We start from the raw sequence: 24,446 nt of genomic DNA, 5'->3' as shown, positions 1-24,446 counted from the left end.
CAGTCTTAAACATAGAAACATAGAAAATAGGTTCAGGAGGAGGCCATTTGGCCCTTCGAGCCAGGTCTTCTTTTGTTTGTCACCGCTAGATCTTCCAGGCAGCATTGTTCACCAAATGGGCATCTTAGTAGATGTGGCATGGATTGTACAGATGTTCCACATTCACATTCTGTCTGCCACATCTGCATAGCCCCATTTGCGCATATTGGTCTTGCATTGGCCCATCCCTGTACGAAGCCTATTGAGGGACTTCCAGGTCTTCCAGTCACACCTGTGACCAGGCGGTAGCTGTTCCTTGGTTGGGATTGGCAGCTTTTCGTGGTGGTGGTTTTCACTGCATTTCTTTTCCCACAAAGCTAGTCTGATTATTGTCCCAGTTATGAGGAGAGACTGGATAGACTTGGAAAAGGTTATGGGAGATCGGATGGGGATGTAACAAATTATGACGGCCATAAATTGGGTGGAGAACAGCAATTTTTTTCCATTACAATTTTTTCTATAACCAGAGGACATTGGTTTATGTAAGGTATAAGTGTTTTAGAATGGACATAAGGAAGGATTTTTTTCATTCAGAGGCTGCTTGGGGTTGGGAATACCCTGCCTGAAAGTGTGGTGGACTCCCACAACATTTGAGAAATATTTGCAGCAGCCTATGGATGATCAAAGCTGAGGACCAAGTGCTAGTAAATGGAATTAATATTGATGGCTACACAATCATAGTCGAGGCAGAGTGGTCTGAGCTCAACTAGGACACGAAGGATCCATAACATCCCACCACCTTCTTTCCAAGACCTACTTGAACTCATCTGCATAAAATGCTATGTCAGCAAACAGCCAGGAAAGCCCCTCCATTGGAAACAGCCCAGGAACCAATTTTGGATGTGCTTTAGGCTTATTCGATAATCTTCGACTACATATTTGAATTGATAAGGCAATACCAAATATTGTAGATGAAAATGATTCACTAATATTCCCTAGCATATATTCCAACAGAGATTAAATTCAAAAAGTGACACAAATAATTAAGCATAATAATAATAATAATAATAATAATTCAGGATGGCACAGTGGCACAGCTGTAGAGCTGCTTCCACAAAGCACCAGATACCCAATCCTGACTACGGGTGCTGTCTGTGTGGAGTTTGTACATTCACCCTGTGACTGTATGGGTTTTCCCTGGGTGCTTCAGTTTCCTTCCACATTCCAAAGACATGCAGGTTTATAGACAATAGACAATAGGTGCAGGAGTAGGCCATTTGGCCCTTTGAGCCAGCACCACCATTCAATGTGATCATGGCTGATCATTCTCAATCAGTACCCCATTCCTGCCTTCTCCCCATACTCCCTGACTCCGCTATCCTTAAGAGCTCTATCGAGCTCTCTCTTGAATGCAAAGTAGGTTTGTAGGTTAATTGGCTTCTGTAAATTGCCCCTAGTGTGCAGGGAGCAAATGAGAAGTGGGATAACATAGTGTGAACTGGCGATCCAAGGTCAGTGCCGACTTGGTGAGCCGAAGGGCCTGGTTCCATGGTGTATCTCTAAACTAAACTAAAATCTCATTTTTGCTTCTCTCTCTTATCTTAGGTCCTTGGTCTACATACACACGAGCAAGGAGCCACCAGCCATTCTCATGAAAACAAAGGATATATTTGGAAAATGTTTACTGTACTCGGTGGAATATATGTATTTTTCCTAATTGAAAAGCTTTTTTCACTCATCTTAACCGTTAGAGGTCAGGTAAGATCAAAGAGGAAAGCTTTCTGAAAAAAATGAATTCTGCATGACTTGAGATTGTTATTGAAAGAAATGCTCACTCAATATTTATGTTAAATCTGGGTATTCCTCTGAGCAACTAGGTAGCTCAAAAGATGGATGAAGGCAAGATGTTATCCATAAGGAGCAAAATAAAAACTGTTGGAGGAACTCAGTGAGTTAAGTAGCAACAATGGAAGCAAAGGGATCGTTGACCATCTCTTTGCCTCCACAGATGCGGCTTCATCCACTGCGTTTCTCCATCAGTTTTCTTTTTTGTTCTGGATTCTGCATTCTCTTGTGTATCTGTTGCCTATATATTAGACTTTGAGAAGGCCGCACTCGATGGCCTGTTCCAGAACGTTAAAGACACAGGCAATCAAAGGAGAATTGGCGAATTGGACCGTCTGAAGAAGGGTCTCGACCCGCAATGTCACCCATTACTTCTCTCCAGAGATGCTACCTGTCCCGCTGAGTTACTCCAGCATTACGTGTCTAGAATTGGATCCAAATTTGGATTGGTGATAGGAGGCAGAACTTAGACGTGGAAAGAAGGTTTTTCAATGGAAATCTGTGGCCTGTGATGAACAGTGCTGTCAGTGATCCAAATTAGCAACTTGAATAAGAATGTAGGAAGACTGATGAATAAATCTACAGACAACATGAAAGTCAGTGGCGTTGTAGCGAGGAAGTTTGCCGAAAGACAGCGCGGAATCAGATGGAGAGATAGCCATACCATTGGCAAGTGGAAGATAATTCTTGAAAGTGTGAGGTGATGCACTTTGGGAAGTCCATTCAGAGTATATAGAACATAGAACATATAACAGTACAGTACAGGAATGGGCCCTTGGCCCACAATGTTTATGCAACCTCCAAATCCAGCCTAACCAGTGCTGTAGAACTGAATCATAACTTACTGACTCTTATATTCAATGACCCTCGCAATGAAGGCAAGCATACCATGCTCCTTCTTTAAGGAGTACTTGTGGTTTACTTGTGGTGCCGCCTTTAGTGAGCAATGAATGTGGACTCCAAGGTCCCTCTGCACATCAATGCTATTAAGGGAATTGCCATTAACTGTATACTCTCTCCTTACATTCAACCTCCCTAAGTGCAACACCTCAGACTTGCTCGGGTTAAACTCCATCTGCCATTCCTCCACCCATTTCTGCAGCTGGTCCATATCCCGTTGTTTCCTCTGGCAGCATTCCTCACTGTCTGCAACTCCTCCCAATTTGGTGTTGTCAGCAAACCTGCTCACCAACCAATATATATTTATGTCTAAGTCATTTATATATCACAAACACCAGAGGTCCCAGCACAGATCCCTGCGGAAGTCTACTCGTCAGGAACCTCCAAACATATCTACCTACAACCACTATGCTCTTTGAAAATATATAGTGAAATATAGGTATATATAGTAACTATATATTTACATATCTAGTGAGTTGGAAGTCACTGAGGACTATTGATGAAAGTTACTTTTATAACTTTGTAGGCGCCCTATACAAACTCTTGTAGACTCTTTGTATACTTGTGTATCGTATGCAAAACAAAGAAATTCACTGTACCAAGTACATGTGACAATAAGGTATCAATCAATCAATCCATTGTTCCCCAAAAGTGGCAATACAGGTTGATAGATGGGTGAAGACATATGGCATGATTGCATTTATAGGTCAGCACAGAGAATATAATATGTGGGAGGGTATTTCGCAACATTACAAAATATTGGTCGACCACGCTTGGATTATTGTGTGCAGTTCTTGTCACCATGGTACAAGAAGAATATGGTTGCTCTGGAGAGAGTGCCAAGGAAATTAATTAACCAGAATGGTGCCTTGACTGGAGAACATTAGGCATGGAGGCAGATTGATCAGGCTGCATTTATTTTCCTTGGAGTGAAGGAGACTGAGGGACGACTTTGTAGAGGTTCAGAAAATAATAAGAGGCATGCATAGGGTAGTTAGACCTACTTCCCATGAATCTACACGAACAGTCAATCAGCGAGAGTCAAATCTATGCCTACTCTGCATCTGGTAAGGTGCTACATGGATTAAGCTTATCCTATGTTTGATCAGTTAGTAAAATAAAGCCCATGAAATAATGGGATTGTTGTTGCTGTTGCCTGCCTAACAAACAACATCCCGCGCAAAATCTCCAAATGCTTGTAAATGTTTTCTCAAAGCACGGATGTCTTGGAATCATGATTTTTTTTTTGGTCAACTTCAGTTTTGACATTAGTGCCAACTTGAGCACATATTTCCAAGACTGGAAATGTGAGCAAACCATTTTTTTACGTACATCTATGTCTCACTTCACAAACCAAGCAAACAGTCATTCTATGTGAATGTAACTTACTTTAAGGGTAATAACAGCAAAAATACTCAGCAATTCAGACAGCATCATTGGCAACAAAGGCACCTCGTCAGAATTGGGGAAAAAAAGAGAAAAGCATTTAAGTGTTAAATTGGATATGCATTGTATGTGTCGATCTTCATTTTCATTTATTCTAAGGGAAATTAATTTTAGTTTTTAGAGATACAGCACAGAAACAGGCCCTTCAGGCCACCATGTCCGCGCCGACCAGCAATCCTCGTACACTAACGCTATCCTGCACACAAGGGACAATTTACAATTATACCACGCCAATTAGCCTACAAACCTGTACGTCTTTGTTGTGTGGGAGGATACCAGAGTTCCCGGAGAAAACCCACGCAGGTCACAGGGAGAACGTACAAACTCCGTACAGACAAGCACCAGTAGTCAGGATCGAACCCGGGTCTCTGGCGCTGTAAGGCAGCAACTACACTGCTGCGCCACCGTGCTGTTGAGATGTACAGCTGATTAATTGTAAAGTGACTCAATGCCAATTTTCACAGAAGATCCCAGTTGATTTGGTTGCTTAAAGTCCTTCCCAAAGACTAACTGTTAGAGATCGGGGGAACAGACACATTGCAGTGCTTCTCCTGTGTAGGAAAATGATGGAAATCTCAGTGAGACTGTCACACACAGCCCCTTCTAATGCAGTCTGACTGCTGTCAGCATGCACCTGTGGTTCCAGTTGGAAATCTCACTGTAGTGACCACCTGTCGAGAGCCTGCAATTGCAACCTACAAGAGAGGTAGAATCACTCGGGGCAACTGCTTAAAGTAGACCCATGCTGTAAAATTACAGAATGTGTAGCAGCATCTGCATAATATCTCAGATGGGTTCAGACAGTGAAGCTGACAGTGTAGATAGGGCATGTTGGTCAGCGTGGGCACGCTTGTCTGACGGGCCTGATTCCATGCTGCACAATTCTATGACTCTATGACTCAACAGCTGTGAGGAAGCTTTCCAAAAAGCCCTTCCAGCTATAAGTGACAGGAGCTGATGAATATATTTCATCTACGTCTTCACTAATAGATGAAAAGGCAGAACATTGAAGATATTTTCATTTGCATCACTAATTATTCCTCAGTGACAGTGGGATTTAACAGTTGCAGTCTGAAGAAAGGTTCCCACCCGAAACATCACCTATTCTTTATCTCCGGAGGCTGCCTGACCCGCTGCGTTACTCCAGCATTTTGTGTCTAGCTTTGGTATAATCCAGCATCTGATGTTCCTTCCTACACATTTAACAGTTGCAAGGCAGACTAAAACAATGACAGCACTGATACCGTATGCTCTCATTTGTACTTATGCAAGCTGTTCCACTTAGTTTCAGCTGGTAGTCCTACTGCCAGAAGGCAGGTCTCAAAACTGGGCTCTGGAATCAATGGCAAGTGAAGACTCTGGGCTATTCTGATTTTAATTTCATACCACTTCATATCTGAGCCCCAACTGGGTAAGCAGCAGGGGCAACATCACTCTGTGATTCTTGTCAATCAACGAGTTAAAGAAAATGCACAAATATTTTGCCTCTGTGAAATACTGGTGGAATTTAACAATACTTTCCTTCTCCCAACTTAGACATTTGGAAAAGGACATTTGGCACATTCGCATGATGTTCCAATGGAGTCCAACCTGAACAGTCAATCAGAGAGAGGCAAATCTATTTCTACTCTGCAACTGGTAAGATGCTACATGGATGAAGCTTATCCTAAGTTTGATCAAGCAGTAGGATAAAGCCAGTAAACATGATAAAATACATTTTACTAGTATCCATCAATGGAGTGTGATGCAAGCAGACCAAAGATTGGAGAATGGATATAAACTGTCTTCGACCTAATTTACAGTGCTCCTGATTTTCCAAAAAAGTAAACTTTACTAACCAGAAAGACAAAGATATAGCAAAACAAGCATGTTCCGATCTACACTTTTACTGAGGTCAGTTCTATGGTACAAATGACAATTTATTTTTAAGGTCATGCAGTCAGTGAGTATTTAAAATAAAATAATGCCCTGGCAACTGGCCAATGGAGCAACCCTTGGGTAAGGAGTTTTTTTAGAGATACAGCGTGGAAACAGGGCCTTCAACCCATCGAATCTGTGCTGGCCACGATCACCCGTACTTTAATTCTATCTTACACACTAGGGACAATTTACAGAAGCCAATTAACCTACAAACCAGAGCATCTTTGGAATGTGGGAGGAAACTGGAGCACCAGAGTACCTGGAGAATACCCCACAGTCACAGAGAGAATGTACAATAGTCAATAGGTGCAGGAGTAGGCCATTCGGCCCTTCTCCCCATTCAATGTGACCATGGCTGATCATTCTCAATCAGTACCCCGTTCCTGCCTTCTCCCCATACCCCCTGACTCCGCTATCCTTAAGAGCTCTATCTAGCTCTCTCTTGAATGCATTCAGAGAATTGGCCTCCACTGCCTTCTGAGGCAGAGAATTCCACAGATTCACAACTCTCAGACTGAAAAAGTTTTTCCTCATCTCAGTTTTAAATGGACTACCCCTTATTCTTAAACTGTGGCCCCTTGTTCTGGTCTCCCCCAACATTGGGAACACGTTTCCTGCCTCTAACGTGTTCAACCCCTTAATAATCTTATAAGTTTCGATAAGATCCCCTCTCATCCTTCTAAATTCCAGTGTATTCAAGCCTAGTCGCTTAAGTCTTTCAACATATGACTGTCCCGCCATTCCGGGAATTAACCTAGTAAACCTATGCTGCACGCCCTCAATAGCACTCAGAGAGAGGCAAATCTATTTCTACTCTGCAACTGGTAAGATGCTACATGGATGAAGCCCTAAACCAGAGCATCTAAGCTCTGTATAGACAGCACATGTATCCAAGGTCAAACCCAGGTCTCTGGTGCTGTCAGGCAGCAACTACCGCTGCACTCCTGTGCTGTACTGAGTTGCCCTGAGTTCCCGGCACCTGATGGAAGTTGGAAAGATTAGGGTCGAAGAAGGGCGAAGATTGCAGCAAGGGCAAATAGAAAGGGGCTGCAATTACTGAAAAGTTAACCAAAGACTTTCATGGGTCAACCACCAGGAATGAGGTCCCTCTCCTCCTGACCCACAGGAAGTGTTGACAGAGGCATCTATCCTTTGCTTCACTGCAGAATTTTGTGACTGCTGTTAAATCAACTCTTTATTTACAATCAGATCCCAATTATATTTGCAAAACTCCAGAGTTATACCCAATTTTAAAAATATTCTGCTAAAGGTATATTTGAGATTTTATTTGTTAACTTACAAATGTTAATAGAATCAAAACTCTTCCTTGCAAATCCCATTGATTTATTCAAGGTATGGTTAGGTTTACGTCCAGTTTTTTTAAACTTCGATATGACACACCTTTATTTCTGAATATTTGTAAAATTGTTTTTTTTTATGTACAAATAGTTTCATTAAAATTACAAAACACAAAGTGTTGGAGTAACTCAGCAGGAAAGTCAGTCTGAAGAAGGGTCTCGATCCGAAACATCGCTTATCCATTCTCTCCATGGGTGCTGGCCGACCCGTTGAGTTAACCTGGCACCTTCTGTTTTGCCCAAGATCTGCACTTTCTTGTGTCCCCATTAAAATTACATTTGGTATGTTTAAATTTATCTTGTTTCACTCTGAATAAAAATGTCATTCAATCATTTAATCCAAACTAACACCATAACATCGATTGTGTATGTTTAGCAGGGAAGACATTAAAAGGATTGTCAAGCTAGTCTTGGTTATATATTTTTAACTTTATCCCATTTTGAAAACAGCGAAATCCAGAAGATTCAGAAAATGTTGAAAACCCTACAGACAATGCAATAGACAGTAATTCTGAAAATGACCCAAGTAAGTACATCATTTTCAATGATTTCAGGGCACGCGCATGGAGTTTAGAAACGAGTTGGATGTGGAGAGGATGTTTCCAATAGTGGGAGAGTCTAGGACCAGAGGTCATAGCCGAATGGCCTAATTCTGCTCTTATCCCTTATGACCTTATGAGTTATTTGTATAAGATTTGGATGCATAAATGGTGTGTAGACACTGTTTTGTTTACATTAGATCATGCTAGCAATCATTTCTTGATCAAATAGCAACAAACAGTAAATAGTGCTCCATTTCCTTAGCATGTTGACACAGGTCATGACATGTAGTGCAAGTTTCTTCCATTGCCAACAGAAATCAGGTCTTCCAGGAAACATGACAACCTAATTTTTAATTCATGCTAAAAGCATCATACTAAATTCAGGATTGAGGTGGCAAGTAAAGAACATGCACATAGGTGTCACTTCAAAGTCCTGTTTAATGTGTCTCTGCCTTCTTTGCGCTAACCCTTTATTTTAAAATCAGTTGTGAGTTATAAGCTCTGATCACTGGCCCCTTGATCAGCTTGCACCTTGCGGGAGCTTGCCACCACTTGCAACATGATTGCCACTCGGGTCTGTTCATTACACGGAGATATATACATACCCCAAGAGATTGTCGTGTCCAATCCTGCACAGCTTTGGATTGTGGGAGGAAACCGGAGCACTCGGAGAAAACCCACGTGGTCACAGGGAGAACATACAAACTCCGCACAGACAGGATCGAACCCGGGTCTCTGGCGCTGTAAAGCAGCAACTCTATCACTGCACCACTGTACTGCACCAAGTGGGCACCAAGATGGGGGCATCCATATGGGGAATGGATTAGGACAGGGAAGTGGAACTTATGTAGAGAAGTTCTGAGGAACCCATGCATATTTCTGCTTTCATTATATTGTTACATAGTCGGAATGTTATAGTGAAGTCCTCAGGATGATGTGTTTATCAACTTATGACTCAGCACAGATGAGCTTGGTTATAAAATTCAGCCACACTTTCCTTGTACAGAGGGCCGGAGCCAGCTGATCCTCCAACCTGATTGGCATCTTAGTTTTAGGTTTTTAGTTCTAGCGAGATACAGCACGGAAACAGCCCACCAAGTCCGCGCCGACCAGCGATCACCCCGTACATTAACACTACCCTACACACTAGGGACAATTTACAATTATTACCAAAGTCAATTAACCTACCAAGCTGCACGTCTTTGGAGTGTAGGAGGAAACCGGAGCAACTGGAGAAAACCCACACTGTCAGGGAGAGAAGGTACAAACTCTGTACACCACTTCACTGTAAAGCTTTTCACTGTCCCTCGGTACACGAGACAATAAACTAAACTAAACTAAACCCGTAGTCAGAATCGAAAGTGGGTCTCTGGCACTATAAGGCAACAGGTCTTCCGCTGCACTGTGTTGCCCAGGTATCTGCTGCTGTGGAATGACCCGTGAGTGGCAAATGGGCCTCATTCATTATTTGGTGCAAGACCAATCTGGAAGGTCCAATCAGCCTGACAGCTGTAAAATGATTTTAGCAATTTTTAAATGGAACTAATGGTAAGTCCAGCAAAATGGACCAAATGGTCAGATATTCCAGTTTCTAACCTTCAGGACTTGTCTGCCTTTCATACAGCCAAAATCACGTGGGAATAGGAGATTTCTTGAAGCTTGTGTGGTTGATTGATGGCGGCAGCCATCTTGATTTGGTCCAATGCCTGCCAGGAGGCAGCAGAGTAGGAACCACATCAATTTGATAACAAAGCCACCAAAATGGAACTTAAGGGGAATAGATAAGGTGAATGTAGAAACCAACGGAATTAAACGTGACATCTCCAAGTTTGCGGATGACACAAAGCTGGGTAGCAGTCTGAGCTGAGAGGAGGATGCTATGAGGCTACAGGGTGACTTGGATAGGTTGGGTGAGTGGGCAGATGCATTATAATGAGGATAAATATGAGGTTATCCACTTTGGTGGCAAGAACGGGAAGGCAGATTATTATCTGAAAGGTGTCAGGTTAGGAAAAAGGGAGACCTGGGTGTGCTTGTTCATCAGTCACTGAAAGTAAGCATGCAGGTACAGCAGGCAGTGAAGAAAGCTAATGGCATGTTGGCCTTCATAACAAGAGGAGTTGAGTTTAAGAGCAAGGAGGTCCTACTGCAGTTGTACAGGGCCCTGGTGAGACCGCACCTGGAGTATTGTGTGCAATTTTGGTCTCCTAATTTGAGGAAGGACATTATTGCTATTGACAGAAGGTTCACCAGGTTAATTCCCAGAATGGCAGGACTGACATATGATGAAAGAATGGGTCGACTGGGCTTGTATTCACTGGAATTTAGAAGGATGAGAGGGAATCTTATCGAAATATATGAAATTCTTAAAGGATTGGACAAGCTAGAGGCAGGAAAAATGTTCCCAATGTTGGGGGAGTCCAGAACCAGAGGTCACAGTTTAAGAATAAGTGGTAGGCCATTTAGGACTGAGATGAGGAAAAACGTTTTCATCGAGAGAGTTGTGAATCTGTGAAATTCTCTGCCTCAGAAGGCAGTGGAGTCCAATTCACTGGATGTTTTCAAGAGAGAGTTAGATTTAGCTCTTAAGGCTAAAGGAATCAAGGGATATGGGGAAAAAGCAGATGCTGAAGGGATTTGTCTTGTCTACTGCACAAGCCAATTATGGCTGGCCGTGGTGCTTTTATTGGTATAAGTGTTCTAGCCCCACATTACTGGGAGAATGAGCCAAGGCAAAGGGCAAACAAACCGCAGGAAGAGGAAGAAACATAGAAAAACATAGAAACATAGAAAATAGTTGCAGGAGTAGGCCATTTGGCCCTTCGAGCCTGCACCGCCATTCAATATGATCATGGCTGATCATCCAGCTCAGTAGCCTGTACCTGCCTTCTCTCCATACCCCCTGATCCCTTTAGCCACAAGGGCCACATCTAACTCCCTCTTAAATATAGCCAATGAACTGGCCTCAACTACCTTCTGCGGCAGAGAATTCCACAGACTCACCACTCTCTGTGTGAAGAAATGTTTTCTCATCTCGGTCCTAAAAGACTTCCCCCTTATCCTTAAGTTGTGACCCCTGGTTCTGGACTTCCCCAACATCGGGAACAATCTTCCCGCATCTAGCCTCTCCAACCCCTTAAGAATTTTATATGTTTCTATAAGATCCCCCCTCAGTCTTCTAAATTCCAGCGAGTATAAGCCTAGTCTATCCAGTCTTTCTCCATATGAAAGTCCCGCCATCCCAGGGATCAATCTGGTGAACCTTCTCTGTACTCCCTCTAAGGCTAGAATGTCTTTCCTCAGATTAGGAGACCAAAACTGTACACAATACTCCAGGTGCGGTCTCACCAAGGCCCTGTACAACTGCAGCAGAACCTCCCTGCTCCTATACTCAAATCCTTTTGCTATGAATGCTAACATACCATTCGCTTTCTTCACTGCCTGCTGCACCTGCACGCTTGCTTTCAATGACTGGTGCACCATAACACCCAGGTCACGTTGCATCTCCCCTTTTCCTAATTGGCCACCATTCAGGTAATACTCTGCTTTCCTGTTCTTGCCGCCAAAGTGGATAACCTCACATTTATCCACATTATATTACATCTGCCATGCATTTGCCCACTCGCCTATCTATCCAAGTCACTCTGCAGCCTCCTAGCATCTTCCTCGCAGCTAACACTGCCACCCAGCTTCGTGTCATCCGCAAATCCGCAAAAGAAGGAAGAATAAAGAAGAAAGATTGAGAATGGGGAACTCAGCGGTAGACCAGATCTACTCAACGGGTTTAGAGAATGGTGCACAGCGGTAGAATTGCTGCCTTACAGCGCCAGAGACCCGGGTTCAATCCGTTCTCCCCACAACCTGCATGGGTTTTCTCCAGGATCTCCAGTTTCCTCCCACACTCCAAAGACATAAAGATTTGTAGGCTAATTGGCTTGGTATAATTGCAAATTGTCCCAAGTGTGAACTTAATGTGGGGATCGCTGGTCAGCATGGAATCGGTGGGCCGAAGGACCTGTTTCCATGCTGTATCTCTCTAAACTAAACTAAGCTAAACTAAAAGAACAATCTCTGCCCTTATCTGACTACAATACCAGTAAAAAGATCAGCCCTCTGTTGGTCACCATTATAGTGCTAACTTGGACACAATAAAACAATTAGCAGCTCACAATTAACCGAATTTATAAACTAAAGCATGGCGAATTACACAGATGTTTAATTTAATCACCTCGTTATGTTCACTCAGTGCTAATCTTCCACATATGCATTCCTGGGTTATGAATGCCATAGTGATGGACACCCCGTACACATGAATAAACATTTGGGAGATTGGCAGAATGGATTGGGTTATGGGTCTGACCAAATTCTGAATTCAAATTAAATTTTGTTGTTTAATATTTTAACAGAAACTTCATACCTACTGTACAACTAAAGTAAGTGGATGAGGATATGTTTGGGTATGGTGGAGCTTCCAGCCTATTTTTACAGTTGAAATGCTTTCTTAATCCAAGACAAATAGAAATCAATTTTAAGTATCAATATCACTCATTCAAATTAGAGAGAGAAATCCAATATAAGGATATCCAAATTCTATTTTTGTTGTCTAACCTGAGAGAGTTTCATTCTTTCCAGAGAAAACACTTAATGTGTTAGCAGTTATGATTGTGGTTGGAGACAGCATGCATAACTTTGCAGATGGATTGGCCATAGGTGCAGCTTTCTCATCATCAATTGAGACTGGGATCACCACGACTATTGCCATATTGTTTCATGAAATTCCCCATGAAATGGGTGAGTTCCTATCAAATATTTCATCCACCGATTTCTTGAAATTCGCATTTATGAATCAGCTATCTGCATGCAATGATGATTAATACTGTTACGTACTCGACGTTGTAAATTATTGCAAAACTGTCAAACTTTGTAAGATCTTGCTCCCTTATCAAATTCCAGAACTGATAACAATGAAGATCCTGAACTTGCTCGAAGGTATCCACATAATGCTGGAGTAACTCAGCAGGTCAGGCAGCATTTCGGGAGAGAAGGAATGGGTGCCTTTTCGGGTCGAGACTCTTCTTCAGACTGATGTCAGGGGAGGGGGCAGGACAAAGATAGGATGTAGTCAGAGACAGGAAAAATGGTGGGAGAACTGGGAAGGGGGAGGGGATAAAGAGGGGAAGCAGGGACTACCTGAAGTGGGAGAATTCAATGTTCATACCGCTGGGGTGTAAACCTCCCAAGCGAAATATGAGGTGCTGTTCCTCCAATTTGCACTGGACCTCACTCTGACAATGGAGGAGGCCCAGGACAGTAAGGTCAGATTGGGAATTTGCTCTTTTTGGGAATTCTGAACTTGCTCCTTTTGTTAACTAACAGCCTTAAAAAATGCACCAGAGTTCTTGGAGTAATCTTTCAATCTTTCTTGTAACAATCCTTCAATGGGTTATTACACCATGATCACTCGACTGTTATTTGAAACTCAACCCAAGGTCTTCCATTGGTCCCGTTAGCTTAGTTTAGTTTAGTTTAGTTTAATTTATTGTTGTCAAGTATACTGAGTTATAGTGAAAAGCTTTTGTATTATTGAAAGCATGTTCTTATAATATGAGCAGAAATGCTGCTCAAGTACTTAGAACAGGTTTCCTTTGCACTAGCTAAGACTTGGGTACAAGTGAATATTGCTACCATTAACACTTCTACCATCTTATTAGAAAGGGATACACATGTTGAATATTCAATATTGACCCAATGGAAATAATCCTTTGGCTGTACAGTATATTTACCATGGTGCATTCATCCTCAGCAGTGAGATTCTCCATGCGATAAATAGTAAATGTGTACACCATGAGTAGTATATCCTTTAAAAATTGTAAAGACACTACCAGAGCAACACTCTGGTCAGATACCAGTCTCACCATCACCAGTGGCACCAGTCTGAAGAAGGTTATTGACCCGAAACGTCACCCATTCCTTCTCTCCAGAGATACTGTCTGTCCCACTGAGTTACTCCAGCTTTTTTTGTCTATCTTCGGTTTAAACCAGCATCTGCAGTTCAGCGGGTTTAAATAATCGAATCATCTGTTTTTGTTAGTGAGGAAATGTCTTGTGTATTTCATGTACTACTTCGCATGTATCTTAAAATAATGGCACCATTTTTTTCTTTTGATTCAGGGGACTTTGCTGTACTTCTGAACTCTGGTTTATCAGTAAAGATGGCACTTCTGATGAATTTATTTAGTGCACTAACTGCCTTTATCGGACTCTACATTGGCCTTTCTCTGTCGGCTGATCTCAATGTTCAGCAGTGGATTTTCACAGTGACAGCGGGGATGTTCCTCTATCTCTCGTTGGTAGAAATGGTGAGTTGGTTACATTCTCGCGCAATATGTCTGCATAGCAATGCCGATAGATGAAGAATAGTGCATTGTTCTTATCAATCAACCGGAAGCAAAATATTCATTGGTGCTCAAAATAGCTAGGAATGCAAAAAGAGCGTAGACAATAGACAATAGGTGCAGGAGTAGGCCATTCGGCCCTTCGAGCCAGCACCACCATTCAATGTGATCATGGCTGATCATTCTCAATCAGTACCCCGTTCATACAGCATGGGTACAAGTCTTTTGGCATATCGCGTCCGCAATGACCATCAAGCACTCATTTACCCTAATCTCATTATATTCTCATATTCCCATCAACTCTCCCCAGATTCTATCACTCACCAATACACTCTGGGGCTGTTTACAGCAGCCATTTAACCTGGCCACCAGCATGTCCCCGCGATTTGTGATAAAATCAGGCATCCGGAGGAAACCCATGTGGTCATACAGAGTGAGCTGTAGGGAGAGGTTGAGTAGGCTGGGTCTTTATTTCTTGGAGCACAGGAGGATGAGGGGTGATCTTATACAGGTGTATAAAAGTATGAGGAATAGATCAGGTAGATGCACAGAAACTCTTGCCCAGAGTAGGGGAATCGAGGACCAGAGGACACAGGTTTAATCAAACAAATATTCCCTTTGTATGAAATGTTTCAGAATATATCAATCTACAGAGGAGTTTTAAAGTGCTGGAATAACTCAACGGGTTAGGTAGCATCAGTCTGAAGAAGGGTCCCAACCAAAACCTACCTATCCATGTTCTCCAGAGATGCTGCCAGCACTTTGTGTCTTCTTTTGTAAACCAGCATCTGCAATTCCTTATTTCTACAGAGGAGCTTCATTCATATGCAATTCATATGCATATTCCTATTCATTCATATGCAATTCATCTGAAAGAGTTCAATCAATTTAGCATATGAACATAAGTAATAGAAGCAGTTGTAGAGTATTTGGCTTCACAAGCCTGAACGGCCATTCTATAACATCATGGCTGCTCTACTCTTTTAGCACTATTTTCTTCTTCTTACCATCAATGATTGAGCCTCCACTGCCCTTTGGGGTAGAGAATTCTAGGTTCATCATCCATGAGTTAAGAAATGTTCAAACTGAAAGTTGGCGTGCAGGTACAGCAGGCAGTGAAGAAAACTAATGGCATGTTGGCCTTCATAACGAGAGGATTTCAGTATAGGAGTAAAGAGGTTCTTCTGCAGTTGTATAGGGCCCTGGTAAGACCACATCTGGAGCTTGTGTACAGTTTTGGTCTCCTAATTTGAGGAAGGACATCCTTGTAATTGAGGCAGTGCAGCGTAGGTTCACGAGATTGATCCCTGGGATGGCGGGACTGTCATATAAGGAAAGATTGAAAAGACTATACTTGTATTCACTGAAGTTTAGAAGGATGAGAGGGGATCTTATAGAGACATATAAAATTATAAAAGGACTGGGCAAGCTAGATGCAGGAAAAATGTTCCCAATGTTGGGCGAATCCAGAACCAGGGGCCACAGTCTTAGAATAAAGGGGAGGCCATTTAAAACTGAGGTGAGAAGGAACTTTTTCACCTAGAAAGAAGTGAATTTGTGGAATTCTCTGCCACAGAGGGCAGTGGAGGCCAAATCACTGGATGGATTTAAGAGAGAGTTAGATAGAGCTCTAGGGGCTAGTGGAATCAAGGGATATGGGGAGAAGGCAGGCACGGGTTATTGATTGTATCACAATGAATGGTGGTGTTGGCTCAAAGGGCTGAATGGCCTCCTCCTGCACCTATTTTCTATGTTTCTATGTGTGGGGGGAAACCGGAGATCTCGGAGAAAACCCATGCAGGTCATGGGGAGAACATACATATTCCGTACAGACAGCACCCGCAGTCAGGATCGAACCCGGGTCTCTGGCACTGTTAGGCAGCAACTCTACCACAGCATGTTATGCATTTTATAAATGCAAGTACTTCTCATTGATACAGCAGATGTGATTTCCAATAAAAAAATCATTGTGCTGTGCAGCTGGGTGTGGACATGGAGAAGGAGGCAGTTAGTTGCCAACTTTCTCATGGAATCTGCAGTACCATTTTGATTAGTCTACAGGATATGTTCGGTGCAGCATTCTTCTTTGGAGTTTACAACACTACACACACAGATAGCTGTAAAATGCTGCAGTTCACTATAATAGGGAAGTTCCATGGTGGAGAATGTGAATGTAGCATTCCTTTAACATGCCCAGATGCAGATCCCAGGCATGTTGTAAAAACATGCAAGTCATTGCATCACCTATGTGAGGACATCAGCAACATCTTACCCATTTCAATTAATTTAGCAAGATTGGAATGTCCAAAGATACTAAACTAAATATATCTATATATACATCCCTCATCTATTTTAACTGCCATTTCAAAGCAAACAAAAAACGAGGAAAATAATTAAAATATCGGAGAAGGGAAAACTCATAAAGGTCATACAAGGAAGCTTACACAGCAAAACAAATTAATTTGTAAGACAAAATCCAGTCAAAGAAACATTGCTTTAAAACTGCTCAGTCTTTCACCCTGTTGGCAACTATTCACAATTATAAATTTTCTGGATCTGACCATTTACCTGCAGACTGTTCCTGATGGTGATCACAGAACAGTCTGTCTCAGATTAGTTCTTACACATCAGCACAAACAGCTCCAGCCCGTGCAGGCTTTGGGAATGCAATCTGTCATGACAAATGGTGAAGAGGGCTGGAGTCAGCCATTGTTGATCAAGCTAGGATATCCAGTGATAAGATAAAGGAATTTAAAAATCACATTATGTCTTTAATGGAATGAACACACTGTTCATGCTATTAACACACAATTCAATTTGAAATGCCTTGACCTCAAATTGCAAAAGGATAATTTTAATCTTTGCTTGATCGTTATAAGCAAGAAAACATATTTTAGTCAAAGATACATTCATTTCATATTATAGGCATTCTTTTCTTTAAAATTGTATATTTTCTTGTAAAGAAATATTTTAGAAAATGTGTTGTTTATTAAGTTTAATGGCAGTTTCTATATCTTCTCAAAGTCCAACTTCGATAGCCATTACTGCTCGGGGATGTGGTGGAGATATAACTTACGCACACATCACACTCTGAGATAACAAAAACGAATCTTCCAAACGCTGTCTCTTGATTAATTAGTCTGCATTAAAGTAGCACAAATCAAAAGAGTAATTCATAACTTTTCGTTCTTATAAACGGTTTCTTCTTCAAACAATACAGTCGAGACCGTGTGGCCGTTACCGTGTGGCCGTTACCGTGTGGTCGTTACCGTGTGGTAAAAAACTGTATTCTCTCCATCCTCCGAGACTAAACTGACCCCAATCTCTGTGGCTACGCTAGCCTCCTCAGATGTAGACATTCCCCATTACGTATCAAATCACACCCACAAGCATGCAAAAAAGTCAAAAACTGGAAATATTAAGCATGGCCATAATATAATGACAGTAACTATTTTAAGCGTAAATGGCTCCTACACACCGGCCCCTAATTGTTCTATGTATATAACGAAGCAATTATCAATAGACATTAAAAGGAGCTATAAAAGCTTAACATATATCAAAAACAAAAGTAATATGCATTACATGTTGGCATTCAGACTTCTTTAGCGATTCTTCAATCTTTTCCTTCACCTTCACCTTCTAGAAGCAGACACATCTTGGTTATCAGGTTGAATCCTTTCCAGAGGCAAGTCAGCCATTTTTTGTTCTCCAACTTTTCCACGCTGTCGTCTACACACAACACAATTCCTTATGACCTCTCTTGCAGCGGAGTTAGCATTAACAATCCAGTATTTTTTACGGTTTCGACAGGATATAATTTCTTCCTCCATGTCCAATCTGTTCATGAATATGTCGTAACAGCAATGTTGAAATATGAAAGTCCTTCGAGAGAATAATAGGGTGCTTAGCCTCTTCAGGCATCGCTAGTTTATTCAGGGGACCACCTACTCTCAGAAGTCCTTTATCCAGTATCGAATCAAGCCTGTATAAATGACTACTTATTTTAACACCATGCTCACCAGCTTCTAATGTTGATAGCTCTTCCTTGTATCCTTGTCTTTGACAGAAAGAGATAACTGCAATTTCTGCCTTAAAAAGATCATCAGGACATAGACACTATCCCCGGTATGATGCCTTAAAGATCTCTTTGTCAACCTTTTCTTTCAGCTTGCCAGGATCCGTTTCAATGCTACTCATAGCAGCCTGAGTTTTATTTCTCTTACGAGTCCACTGCAAAAGCATTGTCTTTACTTTATTTGATTTATTCAGTCCCCAAAAGTCTCTCAGTCTTGGTCTTAAATATATTGAGTTATTTTTTTGTTTAGTTTAGTTTAGTTTAGAGATACAGCGAGAAAAGCAGCACGGTGGCGCAGCGGTAGAGTTGCTGCCTTACAGCGAATGCAGCGCCAGAGACTCAGGTTCGATCCTGACTATGGGTGCCGTCTGTACGGAGTTTGTACGTTCTCCCCGTGACCTGCGTGGGTTTTCTCCGAGATCTTCGGTTTCCTCCCACACTCCAAAGACGCACAGGTATGTAGGTTAATTGACTGGGTAAATGTAAAAATTGCCCCTAGTGTGTGTAGGATAGTGTTAATGTGCGGGATCGCTGGGCGGCGCGGACTCGGTGGGCCGAAGGGCCTGTTTCCGCGGTGTATCTCTAAATCTAAATCTAAAACAGGCCCTTCAGCCCACCGAGTCCGCTCCGGCAGCAATCCCAGCACATTAACACTACCCTACACACACGAGGGACAATTTACACATACACCAAGCCAATTAACCTACAAATCTGCATGTCTTTGGAGTGTGGGAGGAAACCGGAGATCTCGGAGAAAACCCACATTGGTCACGGGGAGAACATACAAACTCCGAAAAGACAGCACCTGTAATTGGGATTGAACCCAGGTCTCCGGCGCTGCAAGTGCTGTAAGGCAGCAACTCTACCGCTGCGCCACCGCGTCGCTCTGTTATTGAACATATACTTTCCAATTCCAGACATTTCCAAACTCTCAGGGCAATGACACGTATCTATATTTCATTCATTATTCTGAAGATATGCCCCCTAATTCTATGTTCTGCAGTATGAAGAAACAACCTCTTGCCCCTTATTCCCTCTCAGAATATTTCAATGTGATCATCTCCCAATCTGATTTGTGGGTCTGAAGAAGGGTCTTGACATGAAAGATCACCTATTCCTTCGCTCCAGAGATGCTGCCTGTCCCACTGAGTTACTCCAGCATTTTGTGTCTATCTTCGGTGTAAACCAGCATCTGCAGTTCCTTCCTACACGGTAAATACTTACTCGTGTGTATTTATGGATGGTAGGAGATTTAAGGGGGAGTTTAATAGTTTGAGAGAGAACATGTTACTGGGAAATAAGTGGGGGAATGAGATTGACGGAATTGTCTTGAAAGTCGGCATAAACGTGATGGGCCATTCCCTATTTCGTAAGGAAGTACCCTACTCATTCTCAATTGGGACTCATTCCTCATTCCAGAAATCAATTTAATGAATCAAAGACTCTAGGCCAGGTATGTCCTTCCTTGGAAGGACATGAAGCCTATATGCTGTCGTGAGAGCACACCCAGAACACAATTGCTTTATTCTAATGTTTAAGCCTCCTTTGATGAAGACGAATGTGCTTGCTGCATTCAAAGTTGCTTATGATAATTGCATGTTAGCTTTCTGCATGCTGTGAGCCACTGCAGCAGAGGATCTTTGTATGCTCAATTATGAAAAAGACTCAGTTTTATTATCTCTCCCTAGCAACCATGAATAATCTCACGTTTTCCCACATTATGTTCCATTTCCAACATCCTTACCCAGCTTGTCTCCAGGGAAACCCTAGCGGTGAAAACTGGGCAGGGGGGATTATTTATTTTTTATTTAACCGCACGGGAGCCTGCTACTCATTTATGAAAGTATATTAAGAAAATAACTGCAGATGCTGGTACAAATCGAAGGTATTTATTCACAAAATGCTGGAGTAACTCAGCAGGTCAGGCAGCATCTCAGGAGAGAAGGAATGGGTGACGTTTCGGGTCGAGACCCTTCTTCAGACTGTTCAGTGGGTTTCCTGGACTCATTTTGCATTTCCTTTACATTTTACATTACGTTTACATTTACTCACCTTATAACATAATGTACCGACCACGTGTTGATGACATCTGTTCAAGGGAGAGTCAGGAGTGCTTTATTGTCAGGTGTACCAAAATGGGATGATGAAATTTGAGAAACAAGGAACTACAGATGAGGTTTACCAAGGAAAGACACAAAATGCTGGAGTAACACAATGGGTCAGACAGCATCCTAGGAGAACACGGATAGTTTCCGTTTTTTGGGTTTGAGTCTGAAGTTGCAGCAGCACAACAGGTTTGTAACAGGAGATAGACACAAAAAGCTGGAGTAACTCAGGTCGAGACCCGAAACGTCACCCCTTCCTTCTCTCCAGAGAGACTACCTGTCCTGCTGAGTTACTCCAGCTTTTTATGTCTTATCTTCAGTTTAACCCAGCATCTGCAGTTCCTTCCCTAAGGTTTGTAACAGTGTTTGGCCTGACATGAATAATGAATTGTAAATGTAACAGAAATACAGTCTGAGTGCAGTACTAATCCATGTTCAATAGCAATTCTGGCAAGAAGATATTTTTGTTATTCAGTCTCAAAAGACACGTTATGGAAATGCAATATTAGCTCCCTCATAACTATACTGCCTCAAACAACATCTGAACAATGGCACTTTTCTCCTAAATTTCATTAAAGCCAACCATGATCCCCTTCTCCCAGTCTGAAGAAGCGTCCCGACCCAAACATATAATCTGCCCATTCCCTCCACAGGTGCTGCCTGATCTGCTGAGTTCCTGCACCATGTTGTGTTTTGCTCATGATGCTGTAATGACGATGTGACATACTGTATGACAATAAAACACCCTTGACTTGATTCTTAATTGAAATTTTGCTTCGTATGGGATTGAAATTTGTCTTTGGTCATTAACCCTGAAGTTAGTAGAGATTAACGGGCCATTCGTGATTCAGCTTGTCATCCGTCTCATCGTCACCTTCAGATAGACACATGGATATGCTCGGAATAGAGGGGTTTGGATCTTTGTAGGTAGACGAGACATGTACATCTTGGCATCACGTTCGGCACTGATAGTGCGGGCTGAAGTGCATGTCCCTGTTAGAGCAAAAACAGAGATTCCTACCTCAGAACCTGCACAAAATAATCTAACTATTGTCATTTGCGGTCTCGTGGTACTAATCTATAGCAGTGGTAGAAATAGTACATGTAGAGTATCACTAAAATACTGTACTCTATGAGAAACAAGCATTCCTGGATTTCCCCAAATTTCTGATGTTAAGCAATTGCAATTGGTGCCTTCTAGCAATATGTAAAAGATGTTATCTATGAAGAAATTAGATTGCAGTACAAAATCCAGTACAAAATCCTCCTCATAACCTACAAAGCCCTCCATAACCTGGCCCCATCCTACCTGACCGACCTCCTCCACAGGCACACTCCCACCTGCACCCTCCGCTCTGCCGCTGCCAATCTCCTATCCCCCCACATCCGGACTAAACTCAGATCCTGGGGGGACAGGGCTTTCTCCATCGCTGCTCCCACCCTATGGAACTCACTACCCCAAACCGTTAGAGACTCCCCCACACTCACCACATTCAAAACATCGCTGAAGTCTCACCTGTTCAGTACTGCCTTCAACCACTGAAGGTCACCTCACTTTCTGTCTCCTTTCTCTGTTCATTTATTTATTTACTTATTTATCTATTTATTCATTTCCCCTATGTTCTCAAAATCTCTGTAAAGCGTCTTTGAGTATATGAAAAGCGCTATATAAATAAAATGTATTATTATTATTATTATTATTGCTCGTTTAAAATGTTATTACAGTGAAACAGCTTCTTGAATTGTCCAAAGATCGACATTGGTATAATAGAACACATGTGTGGCCTTTTGGAAGGCAAGAAACCACTCCTGAGTTGATTGCAGACTGCCAGAGACTGGCATTCACCACTTTTGTAGTTTTGGCTGAGCGGTAATGTACCGAGTAGAAATCAAACTGAAAAGATTGCAGTAACAAGGTCAATAAACTGACTTGATAACTCACTTTCTCTCTCTGCAGTTTCTGCCTGACCTGCTGAGTCTATCCAGGATTTCTTTGTTTTCATTTCATATTTCAAGCATGCACTACTATGTTTTTTTGAATGCAAAGAAAAACCCTTTGCATTATCATATTAATGACATTTAGAAGTTAACTGCAACTATGTTTTTTTTTCATTTCCAACAGCTTCCTGAGATGACACATGTACAAACAACACAGCCCTGGTTGCTGTTCATCTTTCAGAACGTTGGATTGATTCTAGGATGGTCTTGCCTTCTGCTTCTTGCTCTTTTTGAACACAAACTGATTCTGTAATTTTATCTCAAGTGCTCTCCATTAGCAAGAATAAATGGCTAAAATTTCAAATAAGCCACCAATTTCAAATGAATCTAAAGGCAAATGTTAGAGCGACTGGGAAGTATAATAATACAAAGCGTGGAAATGATCACTAACATGTAACAATTATTTCGCAATTGTTTCTCACAAACAATTTTAATCACAAGAATTTGAAACAGTTTTACTGAATACTTAGCAGCATTTGTGATAACTTCACTCATAAATTGTTTCATTTGCTAAACTTGATTTGTCATATTTGAAACAAAATAACTGTGGTAAGAATTAGTATGTTGCAAAAAAATAACAGCGAGTACAATATTAATATATTTGGCTATTTCTTAAGAATAAAGTCTCATATTAATTTCTAATTTCAGTAGTCATCAAATTATTCTGTTTGATCGGTCATGCCAAATAATGTTTTTAAAATATAATTCTTTTGGTGTAGAACATAATAAAATATATTTATCTAAGGTGAGTTTTTTTAATTTTCTGGAATTAAATAAATGCCCTTACCTCCTTACTTCAAGAGGCTCCTGATAATTTTTTGCAAATATCTGTTGGCAGTGGATAATCTCATATATATCAATGTGCATTAGAGAGCTCTCAACAGTGTATCTGTCTGCTGTTCTTGGAAGGCTGTATTCCTTGTGTCGGAATGAGCTGCAGAAGGGTCTCGACCCAAAACGTCACCCATTCCTCTCCAGAGTTTCTGCCTGTCCCGCTGAGTAACTCCAGCATTTTGTGTCTAGGCTGTATTCCTTGCCATTTTGTGGTGTGTGCTTGCTGGGCCAAGGCAAAGATCAGAAAAATCTGCTGCAAAAGCTCATGTCATAGATGAAGAATTAAATCACTGGGCCCCATCGGGTCTGTCCGCCATTCGATCAACAGGATCGCCAATAGGATTAACAAACTCATCAGGAAGGCTGGCTCCATCCTGGGGACGGAGTTGGATTCATGGGATGTGGTCTTGGAGGGGAGGATGCTCCTCAAACTGCAGAGCATCCTGGACAATGCAGCTCACCCCCTCCATGACACACTGGTCAACCTGAGGAGTACCTTCGGCAAAAGAGTAGTTCCACCAAGATGAAGGACAGAACGCCACAGAAGATTCTTCTTCCCCGTGGTTATCAAACTATACAACTCCTCCCCCTTCTATCATGGGGTAGACCAAGTGATCCTCCCCCCCCCCCCCCCCCCCCCCCCCAATGATTGCACATCCCCAATCCTTTCCGCTCATCACTTTAATTTCATGTATCATTTATTTTGTGTTTTTATGACTGTTGGCAGATCAATTTCTCTCCTGGGATAAATAAAGTTTTATCGTATCGTATCTTATCGATTATGGCTGATCTATTTTTCCCTCTCAACCCCATTCTCCTGTCTTCTCCCCATGATCTTAAACACCCTTATTAATCAAAAACCTATCAATCTCCAGTGTAAAAATACACAATGACTTGGCCTATGGCGATAAATTCCACAGGTTCACCACCCCCTGGCTAAAGAAATTCCTCCTCATTTCCATTCTAAAGATAGGTCCTTTTATTCTGAGGCTGTGCCCTCTGGTCCTAGACTCTCACACTACTGGAAACATTCTCTCCACATCCACTCT

General features: G+C 41.9%; 1 protein-coding gene across 2 annotated transcripts in view; it reads left to right on the top strand.

Annotated features, from left to right (window-relative positions):
* LOC144603376 (zinc transporter ZIP12-like) overlaps positions 1-24,024 on the top strand; it is a 55,757-nt gene extending 31,733 nt beyond the window's left edge. The window contains exons 8-13 of one of the 2 annotated variants that reach the window (XM_078416536.1): positions 1,585-1,737; positions 5,707-5,808; positions 7,899-7,974; positions 12,623-12,781; positions 14,162-14,349; positions 22,688-24,017. In XM_078416536.1, the coding sequence (XP_078272662.1) occupies positions 1,585-1,737; positions 5,707-5,808; positions 7,899-7,974; positions 12,623-12,781; positions 14,162-14,349; positions 22,688-22,816 (807 nt within the window). In that variant the 3' untranslated portion in view covers positions 22,817-24,017. Of the gene's footprint in view, positions 1-1,584; positions 1,738-5,706; positions 5,809-6,884; positions 6,915-7,898; positions 7,975-12,622; positions 12,782-14,161; positions 14,350-22,687 lie in introns of those variants that run through there. The other variant, XM_078416543.1, reaches the window with a different exon arrangement.
* Positions 24,025-24,446: the final 422 nt, after the last annotated feature.

This window comes from Rhinoraja longicauda, chromosome 2 (assembly GCF_053455715.1).
Source record: "Rhinoraja longicauda isolate Sanriku21f chromosome 2, sRhiLon1.1, whole genome shotgun sequence".
NCBI classification, from domain to species: Eukaryota; Metazoa; Chordata; class Chondrichthyes; order Rajiformes; family Arhynchobatidae; genus Rhinoraja; species Rhinoraja longicauda.
The sequence above is the reverse complement of the archived record's forward strand: the minus strand, read 5'-3'. Positions and strand labels throughout refer to the sequence as shown.